The sequence below is a fragment of the Cololabis saira genome, chromosome 11 (genome assembly GCF_033807715.1).
Source record: "Cololabis saira isolate AMF1-May2022 chromosome 11, fColSai1.1, whole genome shotgun sequence".
In the NCBI taxonomy this organism is placed as follows: domain Eukaryota; kingdom Metazoa; phylum Chordata; class Actinopteri; order Beloniformes; family Belonidae; genus Cololabis; species Cololabis saira.
Window position 1 is genome coordinate 41,375,251 of NC_084597.1, and position 27,188 is coordinate 41,402,438.

The 27,188-nt window shown below is 44.5% G+C and overlaps 1 protein-coding gene across 2 annotated transcripts; it reads right to left on the reverse strand.

Moving 5' to 3' along the window:
* Positions 1-1,767: 1,767 nt before the first annotated feature.
* On the reverse strand, positions 1,768-17,900 carry ajm1 (apical junction component 1 homolog). 2 transcript variants are annotated; one of them, XM_061734528.1, is made up of 4 exons: positions 17,747-17,900; positions 10,484-10,598; positions 10,212-10,379; positions 1,768-5,092 (listed from the first exon to the last, which is right to left on the reverse strand). In XM_061734528.1, exon 4 carries the CDS (start codon positions 5,036-5,038, stop codon positions 1,769-1,771), a length of 3,270 nt encoding a protein of 1,089 aa, XP_061590512.1. In that variant the 5' UTR covers positions 5,039-5,092; positions 10,212-10,379; positions 10,484-10,598; positions 17,747-17,900; the 3' UTR covers position 1,768. The 2 variants fall into 2 exon arrangements, with proteins under 2 accessions (XP_061590512.1, XP_061590513.1); XM_061734529.1 differs by lacking the exons at positions 10,212-10,379; positions 10,484-10,598.
* Positions 17,901-27,188: the final 9,288 nt, after the last annotated feature.

Here is a 27,188-nt window from a genome sequence, read left to right on the forward strand (position 1 = left end):
AAGGGTGATTTGGTGCAGGTGTGTAAGTCACATATATCTAGGGCCACAGTTGTTTGGCAACTACAACCCTTTCCAGGAAGTGGTCAGCTGGTCAGCCATCACACACAAGAGATGATTCTTTTCCTTTTTATTACACAAAAGAGAGTGTGCAAAGAAAAGGAGAATGGGTCTCCATGAGATCCTCGCACATGAACCCGAGCTGGGATAATTTAGTTCCGTCCAGGAGCTGCAGCTGGATACCGACAGTTGTCTTCCCACACCACAGCTTTCCTATTTGGATGTTTTTGACGTATTATTATACAGGTTAGGATTCTGGCACCTTGAAAGTATCGTGAGTCTATTTTCACCCCTAGTAATGCATTTTTTTAAATATTTTGTTCCCAAGGAGCAAAGTAATGATTCTGCTAAAACCAAAAGGACGTCATTCTTATAATGAAGCTAATGCAGCACAAATACACAATAAATTTCTTCATTTAACATTTATGTAGCCTAACATTTAGCTACAGACCCAAATCCTGTTCACTTTGCTCTAAGGACAATAACTCCTATAGCTCATTTGTAAATATATCTAAAAAGACAACTGATAAACTTAAAAAGAAATTGCATGATTAGTTGGTATTTTACCAAGTTGAGTTTTTTTCTTCTTTTAAATCTAAATAATTGTCACTATTCACAGTGTTTAGAACTGAACAGTACAGCCCAGCACCCCAGGCGGGCTTGTAACTGGCACCATTTAAATTTTTGTTGTGAAGGTTACATCTGAAGTCCAGTCGTGCTCCAGCGGTCCTGCGGAGTAGAGTTCAAGAGCTGCTGACATGAGCTTTTCTCCCAGGTACGTTAGGAGAAGGTTCATGTGCGGTGTCGCTCTCCTACAAAATCAAGTGCCCATTTCAGTGGATGTTTCAAGTAGCACAACTGTCTGTTTGCAGTCGTCATTCTCTCCTGGCGAGGATTTACCCGCCACCATGTGTTTCAATATGTTATCACAATTCCAACATTTTTTATAACATTTATAATATAATAATATATAGATGGATCATATAATTCATAACTTAAGCTACTCTGTCCGCAGGAATGTTTCTACTTAACTCATGAAACAACTTTGCATAGAACGTATTTGCGTAGCTAAGAAAATAACATCTTATACTTCCTGCATGATACACCAAAATAGTCACATATGAAAACATGAAGATAGTCATGTTGTACACACGGACGTGAGAAATCGTGTAAAAAAGGGCTGAAATTAAAATAATAGTCAGAACTTGCAAATCTGAAAAAAAAAAAAAAAAAAACAGAATCAAAACAACAGAATGTTAGTTTAGATAATCCAGACCAAAAGGATGTGTTGTAACAGTACAATACAAGGTTGAGCATAAATGACTTGTGGTTGGTAGAAAGTATTCACTGCACCGTTAAAATAAATACCTCATGTACTGTACTTCTCCTGAACCTGACTGGAATTGTTTTGATAAAGAATAATACTGATCAAGCAGACATGAATATATATATATATATATATAATTTTGATAACAAAAATACTCATCTGCAAATGGTTGTAATTGGATCAATATATAAATATGTGCAATAATATATATGCATGTATATATACATACATATATATGTATATATGCATGTATATATATCTATATATCTATATATATATATATATATATATATATATATATATATATATATATACATTATGTATGCATATATATGTATGTATGTATGTATTTCTATACATATATATTTATAACAAAAGGTGCACTTAAATAATGTCGTCAAGGAGATGTGGAGTGCCCACCCAGTCCAACGTCCTGGGCTCCGAGGCAGCCATAATCATGCACATGAACTGTTTACCAGTCCTCTTATCAACTGGATAAATAGTTGTGGGCGTAAACCGTCGGTTATTTTCCACAAACTCACAGAGCTGCTGATAGACCAGAGGGTACTCATGGCGTAGGAAAACTCCTCGAATCCTTAACTCTCGCTGTATATTGATGAAACAGATTTCCCTTGCCTTGCGACCCTCCTCGCCCTCTTTGTCTATATCTGCTGTTCCTGGCGGTGGAGTAAGGATCAGGGTTTCCATGTCACTCTCTTTCTTATGAACCTTTCTCTCTGGGCTAAAGGAAGCCAGTGCGACCTTTGCATATTTTCTAACTGTTGGAGCTTGGTTCCTTGGTGATGGCCCGTCAGGCAACTGCTCGCCTACAGCAATGGATACATTCAAGATGAAACATTCATTTGGGTCATACTCTTTACCCGCTTCCTGAAGCTCCTTACAGTACTCGCCCAGATTGTCCTTGAAGCTTTCAAGCTCTCGGAGGGATAGATATGTAGGAGACATAACCAAACTATCCAGGCCATACTGCAGGAAGTTACTGGAGGATGAGGGGTTTGGAAAACCAAGGAAGAGAACTCCCCTACCTCGAGAGAGGTAGCCAACTTTGGCAATGCGGGAGAAGGCTTTATGGACTTCAACAGTCTCCCGGCAGTGTTTTATAATGTGACGACATGTGCTTCCAATTCTTCCATACAAGCAGCTTTCTTTATGAATGTCCCAGTCCTCCCTGCGGCAGTTGCGAGAGCAGTAGTAGGTGTAACAGCTGTGGCAGGATTTAAAATATAGGCAAGCATTGAAGAGGGTCTCTGTTCTTCGACATCTGTTGTTAGAGCACATCATTGTGTCATCCTCATCGGGGCTCTGATCTGGGGAGCACTCCTCTGCACTCTTCATGGCATCACTTGCTCCATCCATATCACAAAAAGCATCAGGGTTAATTTTGATTGAGGTTGGCTGCTTGTCCAGGGGAGGGGGCTCCTCGGTGCCAGTCTTTGAGCTTTTCCTGGACAGAGATACCTTCTCCTCCTCATCAATCAGCTTCTTTAACTGGTCCAGAATGTCCTCACTTGCTCTTCTACTGGGTGGCTTGTAGTCAGTCACAAGATCTGCCAGAAGCTCATCAAGCTGTTCAAGGCTTTGCTGAAGTGAGGCATTGTCATGGGTCTTCTCTTTGGTTGAGCTTTCATAATCACGCCTAAAAACTTCTGGACCCTCTGTGCTTCTGGAATCAAGAATGTCCCAACTGGCAGATCGTCCTTCACTCTTAATAAGATTCCCTGGTCTGATGTCATTATCAGTGATGGTTATCTCAGGAGTGACGAACCAGAGTTTGCTAGAGCTCTTAGATGTCTCGGTGGGGCTTTTATCAATAAGTGAGTTATCAGACATTGATAAAGCTGCGTATCGTCTTGGCGAACTAGAAAGATTGACTACCACTGGCTGTGGTTTGTCATCTAAGGCTGTGGAAGGCTTCCTGGAGTCAAGAAGATCATCATAACTCTGACCTCTTTGTACAGAGAGTGGCTGTTCCCTTTCTACACGTGAATTGAGAATATTGTCCCAGGACCTAGAGTAAGATTTTGAGTCTGTGCCAATCTTTTGAGGTTCTACACATGGGTTGGCATACCATGGAGCTAAGACAGGGTCTTGTCGAACTCTGGTTGGAGTAACTTGAGAAACATAAGAGGCAGGATTGGTAGAATAACCCGAAGCATCTGAGCCATACCAGTCATCTGCTGGAGGCTGGATGACTCTAGCGTGTCGTCGGCCCTCAGTGTAGTATGCCCTTGCAGGAACATGGTGCTCTGGTGGCATATACATGTCACTGGCGTAATTAAACCTTGGTGGAGCAGTCTGGATTTGATAAGACCTTGGATCATCAGCATAAACTATTCTTGTTGGAGGTGTCCTTATGATGTACGGCCCTGGCTCATTTGCTGCATAGGGTTTGGGGTATCCTGTCTGCACAGAATATGGATAGGGCTCCATCTCGGGATAATATGGTCTCGTAGCTACAGCATGCACCATTCGAGTCCTAGGATCTTGCACATACTGCACTTTTGGAGTATATGCTTGACCTGGCGTGTAAGGTTCATCGTGAAAATAACTTGGCTGTGGAGGGGCGGTAGTTACATATCTCCCTGGCTCATCTGCATAAAAGAACTTGGTTGGCACATTAGGGCTGGAGTGAGCTCGCCGTTCCCTTCCGTAATAATCCCCTGAAGAAGCCATTCTTTGTAAGGGAAGTTCTGCCTGTTGTAGGTAACTGTTTGGCATGCTACGAGAATATTGATAAGCTTGCCTACTTTCTGTTCCCAGTGAGTCGGTGGGAGTTGGAGTTCTTGAGTAGGAAAAATGTCGTGGCACCGTCAGACTCTTACTTCCTGCACTGTGCTGCCGCTGCCAAGGTATGTCGATGTGAGCTGAGGTCTGTTTCCGTCCTGAATGATGTAATGCTGCATCATCAGGCATAATATCCACACGGCACCTTACATGAGGGCTAGTTGCTGGTTTATCCAGGCTTCCATCCTCAATCTTATCAGAAGCATAATGAGGTGAATATCTGCTGCTGTCACCAATCTGAGGCTGCAGTTTGATGGGATGTACTTCATGCATTTGAGCCCTTGTTGCTGCATAGGATGACTCCCTACGCGGTGATGCTTCAGTTCTCCAGCGAGAGTCTCTTGAAGCCCTTTGAGACTCTCGCCCTTTCCTTCTTGAAGATGAGGAGCCTTCTAAAGACACAGGAGTGAGACTGGTCTGAACCCGAGGGGCACTTTTTGACCTGGTCCTTCTTTTATGTTCAGGGACAACTATTTCACTAGCCATATCGGTCACAACTGACTGAGGAGTTAATCTATGGCTGAAAATATCTGGAGCAGAAAAGCGATATCTCTGCTGGCGGCCCGAGGCACTCCAGGCAACATCTGGGTTGACCGCCTGCCTATCAGCCTTCCTATATGGGGACTCCATTAGGTATCCACAGGATTCGGGGTACTCCAATAACGTATTGTCAAAGGTTCGGCAGTGCCTCTTACTGACTTTGATCTTACTGTCCTCCAGAGTGCAGTGATTTATAAAATCACATTGTTTGGAGGGTTGCAAAGACTTGTAGTGTGAAGAAATGGGAATCACTTTTATATCTCGATGCACAGTTGATACCAGTATGTCAGGCAGGTCTGTGCGTGTCATCTTAAAGGGATTCCTTTAGTTTTCTCCATCAAGTTGCTGCAATGTCGATCTTTCCTGGAGGGGAGAAATAAGAATTTCAGGCGGTAGCATTTATTTAACATTTTTGTATTACAAAGTATGCAATCAAAAAGAAGTTTATTAGTCCCACTTCACAATAAGACTACGCTTATAAAGGGTTTACAGACCCTATGATTAGATTGCTAGATTGTCGTCTCATTATAAAACACTAATACGTTTAAAAGAGCAAAAGTGGCCCTTTTTCATTTCAATATATAATAAATTCTTCAAATACGAAACAGGATTTTCTGTGTATTATTTCATATGTTGGGCTTTAAAGGGTTAAATATTTATTCCTGTTTAATAAAAAACAATTAACAGCTTAACTACCCATTGTTTTTAATTCCTTTATAAATGTGGGCATCTAGAATTCTAGAGTAGTACCAAAAACAGTCTATGATCAATGGAAAATATAGTGGCAAGGGGAAAAAAGTAAATATCTGGCAATTAACTGTTAACTATTATACAAACACAATTTGCTTTAGGTGATAGCTCACAAACAATGTAATTTATCCTGTTGTTTTCTTTTAACACAATCATTAAACAGTTATACTGCTTGAGGAAACTGTAAATGAACCGATAGATTATTACTAACTGGAGCTGCAACTTTGCACACCTGGAGTCCAGTAAATGAAATGAGTTCAGGTGTGGCTTTAGGTACTTTGACTAGTAAAACGCTGCCTTGCTCCCAACAAGAACCTCTTTAAAGACACAAAATCCAGAATGGATGATCCCCATTCGGCTGGAAAAGGATGCAGAGTCATTTCTGAGAGTTTAGACATCAATCAGTCCCATGAACCCCTCTTCAGTGAGGTGTAGAAGAACCCACAAATAACAGTGAAAGGTTGAAGACATCACTGGAACTGGAAATTTCATCTATTATTTGTAAATCATTGAGCGTACAGGATGTCTATAGCGGCACACCTCAGACGAAACTGGTCCGCTCCAAAAACAGCGTTTCAGCGTCCCTGAATTTTGATAAAGAGCAGCTTGGTAATCTGCAGCAGTACTGGGAAAATGAAGATCAGATCACATTTCATAGCGAGTTAATTCAAAACCATTTTATTCCTGGGACTTCACACATTTGTCAAAGATGTGTTTGAGGAACCTGGAAGAACCGCCTCTGTTCTGCTGAACTAAAATGTAATAGAGACTGCTGTGAGCAAAAAGTAGTTTACTTTTAATTACAAGAGACCTACTTTTCAATGGTTGATATTTTCATATGCTTGCCAATATTCTTGAGTCATTTACAAAATGTTTTTTTCTTTATAAAAAAAACTCTTTCAAAAAGACTCCGTGCAATCCCACGTGGACTCAAAAGTGCACCCAAGAGTTGTAACCTGCATTAAAGCATCCATTTTAGTTTTTTGATCAATAAACACTGCAGTTCAAACCTCTCAGATCTTGCAGCTGTTTAAGTATTTAGGAAAATATGGATTTTTCTTTTACATCAAAAACAATTATTCTAAATGTTTTTAATGAGGACATACCCACAAAGCAAATTCTATTACCGTAAATCCTTTCCTCCTGGAAGTTGTTACTACCTCTAACTCCCTGAGCACAAGCCCATGGACCAGTTTCTGATTAAAAAAAATACTTCAGTTCATCAAAATAGCTCAGCGTTTTTGAGTTTCCTGGAGAGCCGGCAAGTTTCCTACCGAAATCTATCAATCAATCAATTTCATTTTGTCCTCCAGTTGTTGCTGTCAGATTCAGAAGCTTCGTGTGTATGGAGCTAGAACAGTCTCATAATTCACAAATGCACAGGACAAGTTTTACAAATGCACAGAACGATTTGCAAATACACACACCGTTTCACACGTGCACAGGACAAGTTTTACAAATGCACAGACCGATTTGCAAATACACACACAGTTTCACACGTGCACAGAACAATTCACACGTGCGTAGGACAAGATATACAAATGTATTTTTGATGCACACAGAAATATAACCTGATTTACAAATGTTTTTTTGTCTGTGAGCTGCGCTGGATTTGTGTGTGAGTTTTGAGACTCCCCTGACGTGACTCGATCCACAAATAGGTTTTTTTTAACACGGAAGGATCTGCAACCAATCAGATGTCTTCATTTGTTCCAGCCAATCATAAGAGCAGACCTACGTGGGGGACGATTTACTCGTAAACCAACCAGATTAAAGGGGCGGATACACCTGCTGTTTGAACTGCGTTAGTGCTGTTCACATAGAAAAGTGATTAATATTTCAAGTTGTTGGAGTAAAGATAAATAAACACCAACAGGAGATAAAATATAAATAAAAAGGATGGAGAGGAGATCACTGTTGTGCTTTTCTTGTGATCCCGGTAAATAAAACAGCGCGATCAGAGATGGTCGGGCTGTTCAACCAGAGCCGTCGGGAGACTGGAGAGCTCATTAGTCCTGCCGATGCAGCAACTGATGATGAGAAACAGCAGAGATATTTCTGTATTTGAACTACAGGTGTCTTTCAGGAGAACGAGCCTGTTGACGGGGGTGAATATCGCTGCAGGTCGTTCTGGCTCTGGCCGTGAGTGGCGCTGGTCCCGGTCAGACACCAGCTGACCACAGTGACCAGACGTGGAGGTCAGAAACAAGCAGCTGTTATCCTCACATTCATGATGTGACATTGTCACCACACAGAGACAAACATGTGTCAAAACAGCGGCGGCAGATCAACACATTCCCGGTGCAGTCGTGCTCATGGGAAGATGCGGTGATGATGCTGGTCGGGGTTTAGTCCACCGATCATCAAACATCTGAGCTGGATACAGAGGTTCTTAGGTTATCAGTCGACTGATACCGACTTTACTCCAGATATTTCAGTAAATGAATCTCCTGACATGTGCGTGCTGCTCCACCTGCCGCTGCAGCTCGTCCCCGTCAGGCAGACGCAGCAGCTCTCTGCTGTCTGTCTGGTTCTGAGCTGAATCAGCGGGACAGTAATACTTCGTGAAACCAAACAGAGCAAATATACAAAAATCTCCGCTGTTTCTCATCATCAGTTGCTGCATCGGCAGGACTAGAGCTCTCCCGACGGCTCTGGTTGAACAGCCCGACAAACCATCTCAGATCGCGCTGTTTTATTTACCGGGATCACAAGAAAAGCAACAGTGATCTCCTCTCCATCCTGTTTATTTATATTTTATCTCCTGTTGGTGTTTATTTATCTTTACTCCACTAACTTGAAATATTAATCACTTTTCTATGTGAACAGCGCTAACGCAGTTCAAACAGCAGGTGTATCCGCCCCTTTAATCTGATTGGTTGCAGATCCTTCCGTGTTAAAAAAAACCTATTTGTGGATCGAGTCACGTCAGGGGAGTCTCAAAACTCACACACAAATCCAGCGCAGCTCACAGACAAAAAACATTTGTAAATCAGGTTATATTTGTGTGTGCATCAAAAATACATTTGTATATCTTGTCCTACGCACGTGTGAATTGTTCTGTGCACGTGTGAAACGGTGTGTGTATTTGCAAATCGGTCCGTGCATTTGTAAAACTTGTCCTGTGCATTTGTGAATTATGAGACTGTTCTAGCTCCATACATGTGAGCTGTTAGAGTCAGTCGTGCATTTTCTTTAAAGAAGCGAGATTTTTTAAAGACTTGAGTGGAGCACCCACATTGAAAATGGAAATATTCACTCCTGTGACGTTTCCATCAATGCTGACGGAGGTGGAAACAGTAAACACATTTACCATGGGACTGAATTCTGATTGATTTTCTGCTGCATATAACTGTATTAACTGTTAGGAGCTTTTGCATTTCAGCCATGGATATGTTCCTGTAATAATAAGAGAAATATCAGTCTCTTTCATATTTGATAGTATTGATGTGAAAAGATTAATTGTGTAATTATTACAGTTTTAGAACAGCCATCAGCCGCTTACCCCTAGTTTTGGGCCTGCTGGAGACTCTTCAGGTGATGTCTGGGGTACATCACAGCATCACATACAGACAAACTCCACACAGAAACAGTCCTGGGAGTTGAACCAGGAACTTACAAACCACTAAGCTGCCCAGTTTCAGACAGTAACAGTAAAATAATCCTGTTACCCATCTTTACCCAAGGCAGGGTGACATGAGCATGACGATAGGTTGTCGATGTTTGGCATGAAACCTTTCGTCTCTGTCCTGCTGGGTTCTCCGGGGTTATGGGGAGCTGGAATCCCTTGTACAGGCTTTACAGATCTTGGTCCGCATTGTAAGTTGGAGTGATTTTCCGTTGGGTTTCAGGCTTGGCCAAGGATGCCTTTTGTTACTGATTCTGTTCGTTGTTTTCACGGAGAGAATTTCTAGGCGTGGTTGAGGAGGGGTTTGATTTGGTGACCTCAGAATTGGGTCTCTGCTTTTTGCAGATGATGTGGTTCTATTGGCTTTTCAGACCAAGACCATCAACTCTCGCTGGGGCGGTTTGCAGTGGAAGAAGACCTAGGACACGCTGGACGGACTATGTAAACACAGGCTTGGTCTGACCCGTGTGCTTTACTATCACATGCTCAAACGTGGTTTAAAAATAGTTAGACGAGTGATACGTTTTCACAGCGGTGGGTTGTGGGTGTTTAACAGAAGAAAAACCGCATGGTGTGTTGGTGAGGGATCAAAATTTGATGAAGGAAAAATGAAGATTTTCTCACTTTGTCAAGTTACAGATTTGTAAGTTTAAAACAAATGTTTGTCCGTCATGCATTTTTAAGAAAAGGAAAGTCCATCTGTCATATTACGTCGCTGCTCGCCCACCATCAGTTCAATGTGTTTGAAACGTGTGCAAACGTGTACAATGTAGTTTTCCATCTACCCTGGTCTGGAGGTATTGAAGGGCCACATCCAGTCTTTGTAGATGCATTTCTAATCCCTTTTTGAGTCTGCTTTAATTATTTATGACAGTCAGTCAGTCAGTCAGTCAGTCAGTCAGTCAGTCAGTCAGTCAGTCAGTCAGTCAGTCAGTCAGTCAGTCAGTCAGTCAGTCAGTCAGTCAGTCAGTCAGTCAGTCAGTCAAATGTATTTATATAGCACTTTTCACAGAGAATGTTCACAAAGTGCTTCACATAACAACACAAAGGTAAAACCAAGACCATACCAACAGAAACAGTCAGAAAATCCCTACGACCCCTTACTAAAAGCCTGCCTGTACAGGTATGTTTAAGATGTTTTTGTCTCTCAGGTCCTGAGGAAGAGTACTCCAACGCCTGGGTGCAACGGACTGGAAGGCTCTGTCACCTCTGGTTATACACCTGGTTGGAGGCACAACCAGAAGACCCTGGTTGCCAGACCTAAGAGACCTGCTGGGGACATAAGGGCAAAGGAGTTCAGACATGTACTCTGGTGCCTGACCATGAAGAGCTCTTAAAGTTGAAATCAAGATTTTAAAATGAATCCTAAAACTCACCGAAAGCCAGTGCAGTAAGGCTAAGATGGGACTTATTCGGCAACTCCTCTCTGATTTAGTCAGCAGCCTGGCCGCAGCATTCTGCACCAACTGCAGGCGGTTGATGGCTGCATTACTGAGACACGGGAATAAGGAGTTGCAGGAGTCAAGCCGAGATGACACAAATAATCAATTCTAGCTCGGCCTGCAACACAATAGTTCTCAGTTTGGCAATATTCTTAAAGGGGACCTATTATGAAAAACAGTTTTTTTCTTGCTTTAACATATATAAAGTGGTCTCCCCCCAGCCTGCCAACTCAGAGAAGGAGGAAAGCAACCAAATTCTGCAGTGTCTGTACAGCCGCCCGGATGAGCCGTCCAGTGTGATGTGGATCTACGAGCCAATAAGATTCTGCTGCCTTTCGTTACGTAATGAAAATACGATTTACATCGGTTGGCCTCCGATGTGTGAAACCACGCTCACAACTAACTCCGCCGGCTGGAGCTTCTGCCATTTTTTGGTAGCGGTGTAACGCGTCATTCAGGCAGCCAATCAGCACAGAGCCTCATTATCATAGCCCCGCCCACTCAGAATCCTGCATAGATAATGAGGTTAGAGAATGGGATGATAAAGACGTGGTTTAGAGGCTGAATTTCTAATTTATTTAGCAAAAACAATCAAAAGCTTGTTTTTAAGACATTCAAGGCCTGTTTAAAATAGGTATTAGATGCCATAATAGGTCCCCTTTAAGATGGAAAAAACAAGCGCGAGACAAAGAGTAAATGTGTTTGTCAAAACTCAGCCTGATCAAAACCGTTCCCCAGATTGCTCAGGGAGGAACGTACATGTGTGCTTACAGACCCAATGCGGTCCTTCACACCAGAAATACAGCTGTCTGGGCCTAAATGAGTATGTAGCAACCTCGTGCCACTTGGGGTCGACCGACAGGAAAGAGGACACGGGGTTTAGTGCAGAAATTGTGATTTATTCTTTGCACCCAGACACGCGTGAACCAGCACCTTCAGCAGCTCTCCTTCCTCCCAGCAGAGCCCCTTGCTGGTGCAGCCGCTGTTCAAGTAGCCAGGCAGGGTGGAGAGATTGATTGGGCACAGGTGTGCCTATTCAGCTGAGTGGCTGCTCCCCCCCAGCCCACACCCAATCCTCCACCCTGCCACAGAGTACCTCAGTTGTTTTAGTGTTTAACTCAAGGAAACTGTTGGACAGCCAGGCCTTAATAAAAAAACAATCGTCCAGCACGTTTAGACCATCAATTCTGTTGGGGAATGTCATCAGCGTACATGTGATAAGTGATGGCCCCGGAATTGACTTATAATTTAATCAAGCGGCAACATACAGTATACTAAACAAATAAAAGTGGACCCAAAACCGAGCCCTGAGGCACTCCAATTGATAGGAGGATGGACGAAAAGTTAAACGGGCCAACAGCTACTGAGAACTTTCTGCCAGAGAGGTACGAGGCAAACCAGTCAAGGGCCCTGCCTGATACCTACTTGGTCCCTCAGCCTGTCAATAAGGATGATCCACCATGTTGATTGCTGCACTGAGGTCCAGCAGCACCAGAACAGTACCTTTACCAGTCAGACGCCATCTCCTGATGGCGTCTGACTGGTAAAGGTACTGTTCTAGTGCTCATCTGGTGCCTTAGGGCAGTGGTTCCCAACCTTTTTTCCTTGTTCCCCCCTACTTGTGTCTAAGACCAGCCGGGCCCCCCGACCCGTACGTACTAGCAGCAAAAAAGTAAAGTGATTCGTTACAAATCTTTAATTGAAAAAATTAACATTAATTATGTTTTTGTGATACATTTCTCTTTGGTTTACCCTGTACACATATGACTTTGTCTTTCTCACCTTCATTTTGTGTCACCAATGTATAAAATACGCCCAGAAAATAATTGCAAGGACATAATATAATTTCTGAAAAATGTCTCTTTTAATATGAGCGCAAACATTTTTTACATTTTTCCTTTAACAACCTGTCAGAGTAGTAGTATGATTAAATGTTGAATAATGATATAATAATAAGTTATTAAGTTTTTATCCTGCTAAATAACTTAGAAATATATTTCTACGTGGGTTTATACAGACTTGGATTACAGTATTCCATTAGGTGTGTTATTGTGATTTTTTATTTATTTAACATGCGCAAATATAATTTGTACAACTGCATATCCTCAAAGCAGACAAAGTTTCGCGCCCCCCCAGAGATCTCTGGCACCCCCAGGGGGGGCCCGGACCCCAGGTTTGGAGACACTGCCTTAGAGTATCATTAGATACTCTAAGGACGGCTGTTACGGTTGAAGTGAAAGTAAATATTAAAGACACTGACAGATATTCAAATAATATCAGCAGTGCAGTGAAGGGAATCCAGCCTTCACACGTTGTCACTTGTCCTGAGAGGGGCCTGCAGGCGCCTCAGAGCTGAGCTGACGTGGCCAGCAGGAAGCTTTGACAGCCTGTGCTGACACACACATCTGCTATTCCGTGTAAGGTGACATGAGGTGGGTCACTCCCCTAATCACACACACATGGTGGGAGTAGCTGGACAATCCTCCAAACTGGCTCCCTCTGAAAGGAGATGTGCAGCGGAGGCCACTTCTTCAATAAAAGTGTAGTAGTCTTACGGTCAGTGAGCACTGTTTTCATGGTGCACTGTGGGAAATGCATTGCAACACTGCCGCCGTGGATCTGAACACCCATATAAACGTCTGACTGCTCGGGTGGAAATTATTCCTGGCCTCTAGATTCGTCCTCCTACAGTATCAGCATTCATCTCTACACACCAGGTCCCCCATGTAATTCTGATAAATATAAACTGATACAGCGCAAACGGCGCGCACCGATGTTCCCGCTTTGTCATTGTCTTTACATTGTTACATGAATCCAGTCTGTGCAAGTGTCCGACTCACTGTGTTAAATTCATCAATGTGGCATTTTCTCGAACCATGACTACGTTTCTGTCGTTTGAGTTGTTTTAGATGTGAAAATTAGATCCTCTCTGGCCCACTTTTGGAGTAGTCTTTAGCTTAGCACCCCCATCAAATTCCTCAAACTGGGACGCCGTGACCACCGTGTACTGCAGGTAAGACAATAACTACAAAAACTTCACACAACCTCACTTTAAGAAGACAGAAAGAATGTAAGTACTCCTTTAAGTGACTCAATACTATGTGATCTTAATATCCATGTATACAAGGACGATGTTAAGCATGGAACGATGTAGACTAACACTTTTGATCTGCAGAAAAATGTGATGTACGACATAGCTTTGAGCATGTCAGTGTTTTGTTCAAAATACTTGCTAAAAAAAGGAGCTGCATTAAAATTCAGGCAGCAGGCTGCGTTTTGTTAGTGTTCAATGACCCAGAGCCCTGCAGGGAAAAACAGGGTCAAATAATTGGGCCTTTCAAGCCTGAGTGGATATGAAATCGTGTTATTCAGCTCCCTCGGACGCTGGAGCAGTACAAGTTTGTTTCAAGCATTTCATTAGTTTGTATCCAGAATAAACAGAAAACCAACTATTTTAGCTTCTTCTGCTCATAGGTAAAGTAAGTTAAAGTAAGTTAAATACAGGGCAGCACAAACACATGAAGTTCACTGACAGGTAAAATGTAGGTCACAACTGATGTTGGGCTAATGCTGACTGGTTTAGTGTTGTGTGTATGAGTGCGAGCGTCACGCTGGGGTTGTGTCCTTACGTCAGGGTGGATACATCACTAAGATGAGAGGGAGGAGTAGTCATGACAACATCTCAACTTGTTTAATAAAGATTACATTAACAATCATAAATAGAAACAGCCTCAGCTCGGCACGAAGGGCTGGACGTGACGAAGCACAAATTCTTTCTCACCCTACTTGAGCAGACTTTTCAAGCGTTTACAGTTTTTTTCTGAAAGTCTGTACTTGTACTCACAATATTTTGTATTTTCTACTCTTTTCATTTCATTTTAATGCGCCTTGTGAAATTGTTGTATACGTTTTTATTTTGTATATCCTGTGAATATCATTACACATGATTAGAGCTTTTAGTTCAGCCCCACAATCGTTTTACACTTGAGAATTTAAAAAATGATGAAACGTCATCATGCTTTCAAAGCTCAAACAGAGATATTTATTCAAAGTTTTCACATTAATTAATTTGCAGCGAGCCGTGCTCAGGCAGAACTGACCCTCCCTCCTCAACCCCCTGCTTGCCTGACCTCTCGTCACTCCAGTCTCAGCTACGTTCGCTTTTCCTTGAAACAGATGCAGGACGCTCAGACAGCAGTGCCACTGGGGTTGTTTCTGACTTCGTCATGCCAACAAAAAGCAAATCAAATTTCTTCCAGATTGCTGCAAGAAGCTGCATGCTTTTAAACAGCCCCCCACCCATGTAAGATTTCAGTGGCTAGCGCTAGCTAGCTGTATTTAGACTGGCTGATGCTCCGCGTTTTAGTGTGAAAAGTTACAAAAATCACATTTTTGAAAAGCAAAACTGCTCCTGCAGTGCAAAAATACCCACAATTCAGTTCAGCTGCACTAAACAATTTGGAGAAAATGCGACAAGGATGCCGAGGATGCTCTCAGGGGGGAGTCACACTTAATACAACCCAAACTATACAAACTAAGAAGTGAAGAATAAATATCTCTATACAAACACTCCAATAAATAACATGACACATAAGCTCCAGATAATTACACTGATAATATTACATACTTTTTCATCTCCCACCTGTACTTGTTAGAAAGTTTTCTCCAGAAGCTCTTAAGCAGGTAAATAGTGATGATGGCCATCCCATCCTCCCTTCTCTACCAACAAAACCATTCCAACTTTTCTATGTCTGGCATACATGCAGACCAAAGACAATTATAATCCTACACCATGTTCTTATCTTTCACTGTCAGCTGGTTAGCTTTATCCCCTCACCACACACACACACACACACACACACACACACACACACACACACACACACACACACACACACACACACACACACACACACACAGACACACACACACTTCAAGCACAGATTAGATCTTGCAGTATCTATTTTGAGGAGACATACAGTGAAGAATGAAAAGATATGTTTCTAAACATATATTTGTCTGAAGTGACTACAAACTAAAAACTCTGACGTAACGCAACTTTGTGTTTGAAAGTCTGTCAGAGAACCTCTCGGATCTGCAAAGTATTGTGACATCCCAGATCAGAATGATCTCGTCTCGCCAACTTTATCTCCACCCACAACTTTAAGTCATGCTGCATTTACTGCATTGCAGAAGTAGGTAGGACAAAGCTGTAGGCCATATTTCAATAAAGCTGCAAACCTACAGCAGAGAAGGCTGGAATAGACCTGACGCCTCCCCTAAAACCAGCTGATATGAACAGGGCTGTAAAGACATGGTTAAATATGGCACTTTTGTACCGTTTTAGACAGACATTCAATTAAGACCTCAGGAAACTGTGAAAAAGGGCAGGATATGTCTCCTTGAAAGGAGTTATTCTCCTCACCCTAAACAAGTAGTTTTTAAAGCCCAAACCAAAGTCAATGACTTCTAGTTAACTAACAGCAAAACAACTTTGCTTGTGTGTAAAAAAAAAATACAATTTTAAAAGTGTTACTGTAATCATAGATGTAGATATCAGTTCAATGTCCTGCCCTTCTTCCTGCTTCTGTACACTCCTTTGATATTTCTAGGAGTCCTTTAATTCCTGGGAACCACAGTAATCTCTAACGTAGCTGTAAAATCCTCCTTATTGGCAATAGTGACGGAACTACCGTCAGTTGAGGTGAGACAGGACTCTCCATGGACTTTGATGTTTGCAAATGACACTCTGATTTGTAGTGAGAGCAGGGAGGAGGTGGAGGAAAAGAAGGTCAGTTGCAAAAGGACAGGATCCATTTGTGTAAATAAAAGGGAAGCAGGATGATAAGGGTGTAAGGAGTAGAGGTGATGAAGTGCATGGACTTATCTGTGATAGAAAGAGTTATGGAAAAGGTTTACAAGACGGTGGTGGGACCAGCCCCTTTCTGGTTTGGGGACAGAAGCTCTGACCAAAGAGGCAACAGAGCTGTAAATGGCAGAGATGAAGAGATTGAGATTTTCTTTTGGACTGACAAGGACAGCTGGGATTAAGAGCAATCACATCAGCGGGAACCGCCAGGGTTAGATGTCTTAGAGACAAATTACGAGAGATTAAACTGAAATGGTTTGGACAAATAAAAGGAAGGGTTGTAAACACACTGGTAGAAAGATGCAGGAGATGGAGCTGCCAGGCAGGAGAAAAGGGAGAACACAAAAGAGGAGATTTCTGGATGTGGTGAAAAAAGATATACAGTTAATTGATGTCCCAGAGGCAGCTGTGGAAGACAGGGTTAGACAGAAACAGGCGATTTGCTCTGGTGACCCCTGGAGGGAAAGCTGAAAGCTGGAAGATGAAAAATCACCTGAAGCCTATATTTCAGAATATTTGAAAAGATGTGCCGGTGTTTTGGGTCTAGTGTGTGCTGCACTTTCATCAATCCTTCACTCTCAAGCTGAAAGTCATTCCTTGATGTGACCACCTGGGGATCCTGACAAATGCTGATGCAGCTCATCTCAGCTGGACAGTTTTTGAATGATTAATCAATTCATTCACAAACAGTTGTATTTTATTAGACCAAAAAACTAACATGTTTGAGCTGAGTGTTACCGGTGAATATAATTGCTCCATCTGTGTGTAGATCTGTGTGCCACACTGTCTGCTCCCACAGGCATATTATGGCCTCTGGACAACTCTGCAACATCTGGCTGAGCTCTCCTCCTGCCGCCCTGTCGCCTTTTCAAGGAAAAAACCAAAAGACAGAACCAGCACCAAGCCTTCCTTTTGCAGAGCCACGGAGCGTGTCAAGGGCCCTGTCTGGACTGAAGTGACATGATCCTGGTTTTGCAAAGCTGCAAATCCGACAGACCGTCGCATTGACGCGCTGAGCTGGCGCCCACTGCGCATGTGAGCGCCGCCGCCGCTGCTGCTGCATGCAGGCTGAGGATGCTGAGGAGGAGGATGCTGAGGAGGAGGATGCCCGGAGCCGCCAGTGGGGATGATGTCAGCGCAGCCGCGGGGATGCACGCATCACCCAGCAGCACCCCAGGGTGCTCTGGGCACGCACGCACGCACGCAAGCGCTGGACCGTTTCGTGCACGACTCGCACCACCCGTGAGGGGAGAATTACACCGATATTGGAGGCTGAAAGACGACGCAGTGAGAGGATGACAGCGTCATGTGATGTGTGCAGCTCTTACCGCATCAGTCCGGACTCCGAGCCTGTTGTCCATCTTCTGTCAGGGACGAGGAGCAGAAGCGGTGCGACGGTGGTTTCCCAATGACGACATCGGACATGTGAATAAGGTAAAACTGCAATATGCTCCCTATTGGTCAGCAGCCTCCGAGGATTTGTCTCTCCTCCTCCCTAATGTCACCGCGCTGCTGGAAGCTGCGCAACGCCGCTGCGCCGTCGACGATGTGGCCGCAACCACAACCCATCCTCCCCTCCCTCCCTCCCTCCATCCCTCCTCACTCACTCTCGCTTTCTCTCGCACTCATCCTCATCCTCTGTCTCTCCGTCTCTCCATCACGCCCGGAGCGCGCACGGCCAGGCTCGCGCTTCACCTCCTCCAGAAGGATCTGCGCTTCCCCCCCTGACTTCAATCTGCTTGCCTCCAACCAGCATATTTCCGAAAACACTATAAACTAATCTGCAAATCTGTCGCTCATTAAATCTTTATCCCCTCCTGCAGACAGCGCCTTTGGCGCCACCACACGAGTGATGTGACTGTTGCATGTCGAGGACCTGCCTGGGCTGCTTGGCACACTTTTCACTGTCAGAAATATGTCTCCCGTGTTGCCATCTGTTCATCATGAGTATTCGGTCATCTGCAAGACTGAGCTCTCAGTTTAAAAGAAATAAAAGGCCAACGCTTTTAATCTCCCTACACAACCCTTTTTTTTTTAATTTATGACTGAATCTCAGTTGGCCATTGCTCCACCCTGTCCCGACAGGGTTGGCTGACCCAAGGACTCGGTGTTGGTCGGCACACACATATAAGAACAGGCACAGGCAAATCATTTAAACATAATTTTAAACAGAACTAAAGTATTTTAAACTTGTATATGAGTCTATATATGGTATATTTATTCACAAATATATCAACTTTGGTTGAAATCTTCTGTTGTGGCTGGTGGTGTCCTCTGAAGAGCCTCTCTGTTCCACCCTTTCCTCCTCCAGCTGACCTTTCACATGTGCTTCTGTCATGGCGGTCATTCTCTTTCTCTTGTCAGTAAAACTCTCAGGGCCAAATCTGTAGAAAAAGTTCTTCATGGTCGAAATCCTTCCACCAAAAAGTCAAGTCACCTGAGTGAGCAGTGTGATGGGAAGGACAATATCACCATGTTGCTATATTTTGCATTAAACTTATTTAAAAGAAACCCGCTATGACCTGAGGGTGAAACTCATGTTAGAGATGACGACAGCAAGAACAAATATGAAAAAGAGACGGACATCAATTAAGGCAAGATAAATATGGAATAGTTGTGACAACGACCTAAAAATGTGCAGTTCTATCTACAAGTTTAAGAAAATGTTTATAGTTATGGTGTTTTATATTTATTTACAATATTTTCTTTAAAGTATATTATCAACATTCTAGAATGTGAAACGTCCATTTTATATTTTGTCTTATTTATTTTTTGTCTTCTTTATGCATTGTTTGTTTCCACGGATTAATGCTAATGTTTCATATTTAAACTGCTCACAAGATAAAAAGGGTAGAAGCTACGGCTTCAGCTACACCTTTTCGGCAAAAGCAATGTTTATTTTACCTTTTCATTTTGTTTTGTAAAAAACGTGTACAAGACCGAAATAAAGATCATTCATTCATTCATTCATTCATTCATTCATTCATTCATTCATTCATTCATTCTTTTTAATTTATGTTATTTGTGAAGTTATTTCTTGGAAAAAGGGGCAGATCAGATAAGATTCTTCTTCTTTCTGTTCCCTTTTCATTCACAATTTAAGAACATTTGTATTGAATTGTTTTATTTTTTTGAATGAAATAAAGAATACATTTATTATTTCATTCATTCATTCATTCATTCATTCATTCATTCATTCATTCATTCATTCATTCATTCATTCATTCATTCATTCATTCATTCATTCATTCATTCATTCATTCATTGCCATAACCCTGTGAAATTGTAAAGAATCCACTAGAAGGAGAAGTGGTCTCTTCAGTGCATTTTCCAGTTTAACAGATTGATTGAATGGTTGCCCCTCCTTAGCAGCATGGCCGTCCACTTATGAGGAATTGATCCTTAAACTAGACCCTTGGAAAAATGAGATGGTGTTTCCTTTGGCAGGAACAACACGAACGAAGGTGATGGAGGTCCTGCTCACCTGCTGAACGAAGGTGATGGAGGTCCTGCTCACCTGCTGAACGGAGGTGATGGAGGTCCTGCTCACCGGCTGAACGGAGGTGATGGAGGTCCTGCTCACCTGCTGAACGAAGGTGATGGAGGTCCTGCTCACATGCTGAACGGAGGTGATGGAGGTCCTGCTCACCTGCTGAACGGAGGTGATGGAGGTCCTGCTCACATGCTGAACGGAGGTGATGGAGGTCCTGCTCACATGCTGAACGGAGGTGATGGAGGTCCTGCTCACATGCTGAACGGAGGTGATGGAGGTCCTGCTCACCTGCTGAACGGAGGTGATGGAGGTCCTGCTCACCTGCTGGACGGAGGTCCTGCTCACATGCTGAACGAAGGTGACGGAGGTCACTGAACCCGCCCGCTTCTGGCCCTGCCTGCAAACAACCACTGTATCTGGACTGCTGAGACACCTGTCTGCAGGGACACCTGTCTGCTGGGACACCTGTCTGCAGGGACACCTGTCTGCTGGGACACCTGTCTGCTGGGACACCTGTCTGCTGGGACACCTGTCTGCAGGGACACCTGTCTGCTGGGACACCTGTCTGCAGGGACACCTGTCTGCTGGGACACCTGTCTGCAGGGACACCTGTCTACAGGGACACCTGTCTGCAGGGACACCTGTCTGCAGGGACACCTGTCTGCTGGGACACCTGTCTGCAGGGACACCTGTCTGCTGGGACACCTGTCTGCTGGGACTCCTGTCTGCTGGGACACCTGTCTGCTGGACACCTGTCTGCTGGACACCTGTCTGCTGGGACACCTGTCTGCAGGGACACCTGTCTGCAGGGACACCTGTCTCATCCATGTTCCATATTTCAGAGGAAACAACTGAGCCATGTTATCACTGCCTTTATATTCTTAAAGAAGGCTCCAACACTTTCTTATTTTTTAGGCCGTTGCTTGAACAATGTCTGTAACTTCTGGCTTTCTTATTGAAAGAGACAAGCGCCACTTCAAGAACCAACCAGTCGGGACAATAACAAGTGAACTTGACAAATAACAAGTTAAAAGGAAGATTTGTTCACTTTCTGCTGTGATGAATACCGTGTATATAAAGCTTGAGTTATGGTTCTGCTTCAAAATGACACCGTTCCTACGGCGTGTGATACCCGTCGACGGAGACCACACGCCGTCACTAACGTGCACCTCCCGAAAATTGTAACTACGCGTCGAGTTGACGCAGACCACACGCAGACGGAGAGGGCTGTGATTGGTTTGCTTGGAAGCAACGCATTTCCGGTTTCCGGTTTGAAGCAGTCGTGAACTTTCAGCGCTCTTTTCTTCGTGTATGTGTGATTTTTTTTGTTTTGTTTTTTTGCACAATAGTTGTCCTTATCTCTTTGATTTACTGTGACCGGAAAAAGTCGGATAAACCATTCAGGAAAAGATCGCTAACTAGCGGTCGCGGGGGGTACTGCACCGCGGAGAAATGGAGTGACGTAGAAGTCCGAAGGTTCACAACGGCGTTACGGTGACGGCGTGTGCTCTGCGTTGGTTTGACGCAGAACCATAATTCAGGCTTAACAGTCGACTTGACCAGTGCTCCGCCAGCTTCCTCGGAAGCTCTGCTGAAATATCTGTGTATTTGGTTATCAACAGTGACCTCTGGCTCCCTCCGGCCAGCAGTATCATCCTCGCTGATATTTTTGTGATATCTGCTGCTTTTTGTGAAGTCCTCTGTTTGACTCTTTAAACGTCTTCTCTGGTTCTCCGCCCGTCTTGCTGCCTTTGTCATCATATCAGCGGATGTCTCCCTGTCTTATTTAAAAAAAACAAAAACTTATTGAACATTTTCCTTATTTATCAGAGCTTTTAACGGTGCGTGAGCCTGGCAGAGCTCTGAGATCCTCCAACCAACGTTTGTTGGAAGTGCCCAGGTCAAAGCAGAAGCGCTGGGGGGACCGAGCCTTCTCAGTTCTCCAGGCTCTGGAAGAAGCTCCCCTGCAATTTACACACCATCTCTGACCTGGGCCTTTTTAAATCTAAACTGAAAACCTATTTATTTAGGTTGGCTTTTAATACCCAGTAGTGTGGCAACACTTTTTTATACCTTGGTCTTGATGGTATGTTTTATTCTTGTTTTATTCTGCGAGCACTTTTTGTCTTTATTGTATGTTTATTATGTAAAGCACTTTGGTTCACCTGTAGGTTGATGTAAGGTGCTATATAAATAAAGTATATTTACATTACATTTTACATTTTGATTCTACAGTTTGGACTCCTCTCCCGAACAATGTGGCCAATCACCGTGTATGAAGTCCCAATAACAACTGTGGAGAAGATGGAGCGAACCATCACTTCATATGCCAAAAAGTGGCTTGGCGTCCCATGATGTCTAAGTAATATCGGCCTCTACGGCAAAGGGATCCTGGAGCTACCTCTCACTAGTCTAACTGAGGAATACAAGTGTTCTTAAGTAAGACTCCAGATGACACTGAAGGACTCCAGAGACAAGACCATCAGTTCTGCTGCACCGCCCCTAGCAACTGGACGGAAGTGGACACCATCCGATGCGGTGCAGCAAGTTACATCAGCCCTGAGGCACAAAGACATTGTGGGACAAGTCCAGCAGGGAAGAGGAGGCTTAGGCCTGACCACAAGAGGACCAACCTGGAGAAAGGCTACAACATCAGAGCAGAGGGCACTGGTGGTCGAGGAGGTGCGTCGACAGGAGGAGGTGTTGAGGAGTGCGAAGGCTGTCTCTCTTGCCAAACATGGGCAATGGATGCAGTGGGAAGGTTTGGAGAGGAGAAAGATCAGCTGGAGGGACCTATGGGAAATGGAAGCAAATAAGATCAGCTTTATCATCTGAGCAACATATGACGTGCTCCCATCACCAAAGAATCTCCATCAATGGTACAGTGAGGATCCAACCTGTGCCCTCTGCCCAACTCCAGCCACCCTCAGACACATCATGACAGACTGCAAGACTAGCCTCACGTAAGGGAGATACACCTGGCGGCACAATCAGGTCCTCAAGAGCCTGGCATCAGCCCTGGAGAGCATGCGGAGCGTGACCAACGCCTTGCCACCAAGAGCAACCAATCCCCCGAAGACAACAAGATTTGTCCGGGAAGCACCCAATCATCCTTCCACCAAGCCAGAAGCAGGACACCTACACATGGCCTGCGACTGGAAGATGCTTGCAGACATCGGCAAACAAATAATCTTCCCACCTGAGATTGCCTCCACCAACCTCAGACCAGACCTGGTGCTCTGGTCCCCTTCACTGAAGACTGCTTACATCATAGAGCTCACAGTCCCGTGGGAGAACTCTGTTGAGTTTACTCGTAGTTCCTAGAGTATCCAAATGTAGATTTGGAGGGCGGGCGTTCTGCTATCAGGCACCGTTACTATGGAACCAACTTCAGATTCTGGGTTAAGGAGGCTGACACCACCTCCACCTTTAAAACTAAACTTAAAATCTTTCTGTTTAGTAAAGCCTATAGTTAGTGTTTAGTAAACCTCTAGCTGGTGTTGGTAAATCTCTAGGTAGTGTAAACTCTAGTGTGTTAGAGTCAGTAGTCATAGTTGCAGCAATAGAACAAGACTATAATAGTTAGTCTCAAATATAGCTTCATGGTAGATATGCTGCTATAGGCTTATGCTGCAGGGGGGCACCGACATGATCCACTGGGCGGTGCCCCTCACCCTTCTTCTCCTCTCCTCTTCCCTTCCTCTCTTCTCCATTTCCATTTTTATTTATTATAAATATCTCATAGCTATAATTTTTGTCCATCGTACCTGTAGTTTCTTGTGCCGGCCCCCCTTTTTTCTGTTTTGTGCATGTTTGCAGGCCGGAGCTTCGGGAGCTGCGTTCTGGCCTGCGGTCCCGGCCCCCCCCCCAACACCGGTCATCCCGTTGCTGCTTCCACCTGCCTGCCCCCCCCTGCCCTCTGGTCATCACCCTGCTGCTTCCACCTGCCTGCTGTGTGCTGCTGACGTCCCCGACTCCCCCAGTCTGGCCTTCGGCAGGAGGGTCCCCCCTTATGATCCAGGTCCTGGTCCAGGTTTCTACCCCCCTTATGATCCAGGTCCTGGTCCAGGTTTCTTCCCTCCTAAAGGGGAGTTTTTCTTTCTTTTCCAACTGTAGATTTATGTTCAGTGATAATAAAAGTAATTGAACAATAATGTCTCATCCGTGTAAAATATATGATACATACAGAAATATGTCTGTGAGGTCACATTAATATCCAAAAATCACTGTTTGTCAAGGCCACAGTCCAGTAGTCTTGAAAAAGAGGTTTTTTTTTGGATATACATATAAATATGGGGTTTATGAGATTTGCAAATCAATTTTATTTACATTGTATACAATGTCCCACTTTTTTGGAATTGGGGTATATGAATTAACAGTTGTTATCTAAGTCACGTGAACCTGGTGGTTGAATGTATTTATTGACCCCCCCCTCTTGCCCCCCCTACACGATTCATATGCACATAGGCGAAAGGCGGGGGGTCCGGGTCGTGGGGGGCACTGTCCCGCGTGGCCCGGCACTCCCCGCCTCACGGTTTTAACAGCAAACTAGACACTGCACATTCAACACTTTATAAATACACTTGACAAGGACACGTAGTTCGGGAGGGGGGGGGGTCGGTGTCAATCGATACTTGGCCCTCCCTCCTCCCTGTTTTTATGGCATTAATCACATGCACTCAACACAAGGGCCGGGAGGGGGTCCCACATCACCCGCGTTCCCTCACCGGCCTGGGCCTCAGACAGGTGGGTCGGGTTACCCGGGCCTGGCGGGGCCCGCCGTGCAGCCTGGGGTGCCTTCTGGCGGTGCTGGACCCCCCCGGGGAGGGGGAAACGGTGCGTGATTGTAGGTCTGTGTCGGTGAGAATGCGGTATGGAAGGGTCCTGCCATGGAGGATTTGAGCCTCCATTGGCAGGACATCAAAAACTTAATAATTTATCAATATTATATTATACAAAGATGGTTATTATTATTATTATTATTATTATTAGTATTATTATTATTATTATGTATAGTATATTATATTATTATTAGTATAGGTATCGGATAGGTGAATGGATGAATGAATGGGATGCCTGGGTCTGGGGCCCTCCGTTGTCGGGCCTGCGCGGGTGTCGCCTTGTTGGGGGGTTCCTTCTCTCCGGGCCCGTCTCCGGTCCCCCCCGCTGCCTCTACGGCGGGGCGCCCCTCTGGTCTTGGAGGGCCACTTTCGTGGGGGACGGGTGCGCCTGCCCGCGTCGGCGGCCGGGGCGGCTCTGTCTCTCCGGGCAGGCTGGCCCCCTGCCGGGTGGGGTTCGTTGGCCTGAAAGGTGAGGGCCTCCTGGCCGCGTGTCCGGCCCGGACCGGGTGGCCGGGGATTGCCTGGGTCGCGGTCCGCCGCCGCGGGATCCCTGGCTGCTTCTTTCCGCGCCGTGGGGGCCCCGCCCGCGGGCCCCCTCGGCCGCCGCCGGGTGGGGGGGGGGCCTCGCAGGCGGTGGGTTGCCTCCCTCCTACTTCTCCCCTCTGTGGGGTTTGCCGGTGGCCTGAGTTCCGGGCTCTTCCTTGTCGGCCTCTGGTCTCGCGGGTGGCGGGGTCGCTCCCCCCCCTCCCCCACTATAGATACACTTCAGGTGGAGCTTTGTTTGGTTTATTACACACACACACACACACACACACACACACACACACACACACACACACACACACACACACACACACACACACATATAGTCATTTAGTCACATGCACACACACACACACACACACACACACACACACACACACACACACACACACACACACACGCATGATCATATACATACACACACACACACATAGACATACACACTGGCTTGTTCACCTGCATGCTGGCTCTCTAGTTTTTGGGTTTAGGTAGCGGTAGCGATAGCTTAGCTCAGACTGCGATCAGATCTCAAGATTTAGGTCGATTGCTGTTCGTGTTTTGGTTGGCTCCGTGCCGGTTTCGTGCTTTGTTTGTGGTTTTTTGTTGCAGATTTCCAGTGCTTGACGTGTGTCTCCGTGTGTTCCTGCTTCCTGGATTGGCAGTGGATGTCGTCACCCCCCCCCCCCCCCAAAAAAAAAAAAAAAAAAAAAAGGGTTTGTATGTGTATATTTATGTATGTGTACGCATATGTGTGCGTATATATATGTATATATTACATATAGTAATAATGCACATATATACACTTTTGGTTTCTACCGTCATGGTATCAATCAATAATATGTGTGCAGACAAGGTAAAAAAAAAAAAAAAAAAAAAAAAAAAAAAAAAAAGAATGTATTTATTGACTAAATTGTGATCTCATTTCCATTTCAGTTTCAGCTTAGCTCCTTGCTGGATTTCATTTACATTTACTTTCATTGGACGTTTCAGCTGGACCAGCCTCTCAAGTTGCTGTTCTAAATGGTAAATGGCTTACACTTATATAGCGCTTTCCAGCTGTACTCCTACAGCCCCAAAGCGCTTTACACTGCAAACATTCACCTACACACGCACGCACACATTCACACACTGGTTGTCGGCGGAGCTGCCATACACAACGGCGCTGGCCTGACAACCGGGAGCAACCAGGGGATTCAGTGTCTTGCCCAAGGACACTTTGGTGGACACAGGCGGAACTAGGGTTCGAACCACTGACCTTCAGGTTCATGGGCGAACGCTCTACCAACTGAGACACCTTCCCCCTTCTAGCTCAGTAAGTTTTAGAAACTTCACCTACCCAACTTCAGAATCCATCAGGACTTTTAAACACATCAAAGTAAAAACCTACTGAACTGATTGATTGCAGCTGTTCAGTGTAAAAACACTGACTGAACAGCTGAGGCTGCGCGCTAAAACCAAGCCAGGATTTACGTATTCCCACGTGGCTGTGTTTGCTCACATGGACCGCGGGAGGAGTCTTCTTGTTTCTTCTTTTAGAATTTTTTATTGGTTATACATTAAGCAACATACGTATGTATACAGCGTTACAGGTTATAGAGAATAAAGAATACAAGGATAGTATGGCTGTAATATTCGAATACTTACAAGTATACAAGATCCCTCCCCCACCCACTACCCACCCCAACCCTCCCAGCAATCCCCATTGTCCCTTTGAGTCCAGATGTACATACAAATGATTGTCCATTATTCCAGTGTAAAAAAATACAATTTTAAAATTAAAAACAAAAAAAAAGAAGAAAAAAACGAAAGAAAGGGTGAAAAAAAGGGGGGGGTGTACTATTAAATTGCAAAAATAATTAACGCTGCAAGCAGCGATGAACGGGCCCTCGTACC

Coding starts and splice junctions, on each gene's coding strand:
- ajm1 (XM_061734529.1), bottom strand. CDS start 5,038: ATGACACGCACAGACCTGCCTGACATACTGGTATCAACTGTGCATCGA.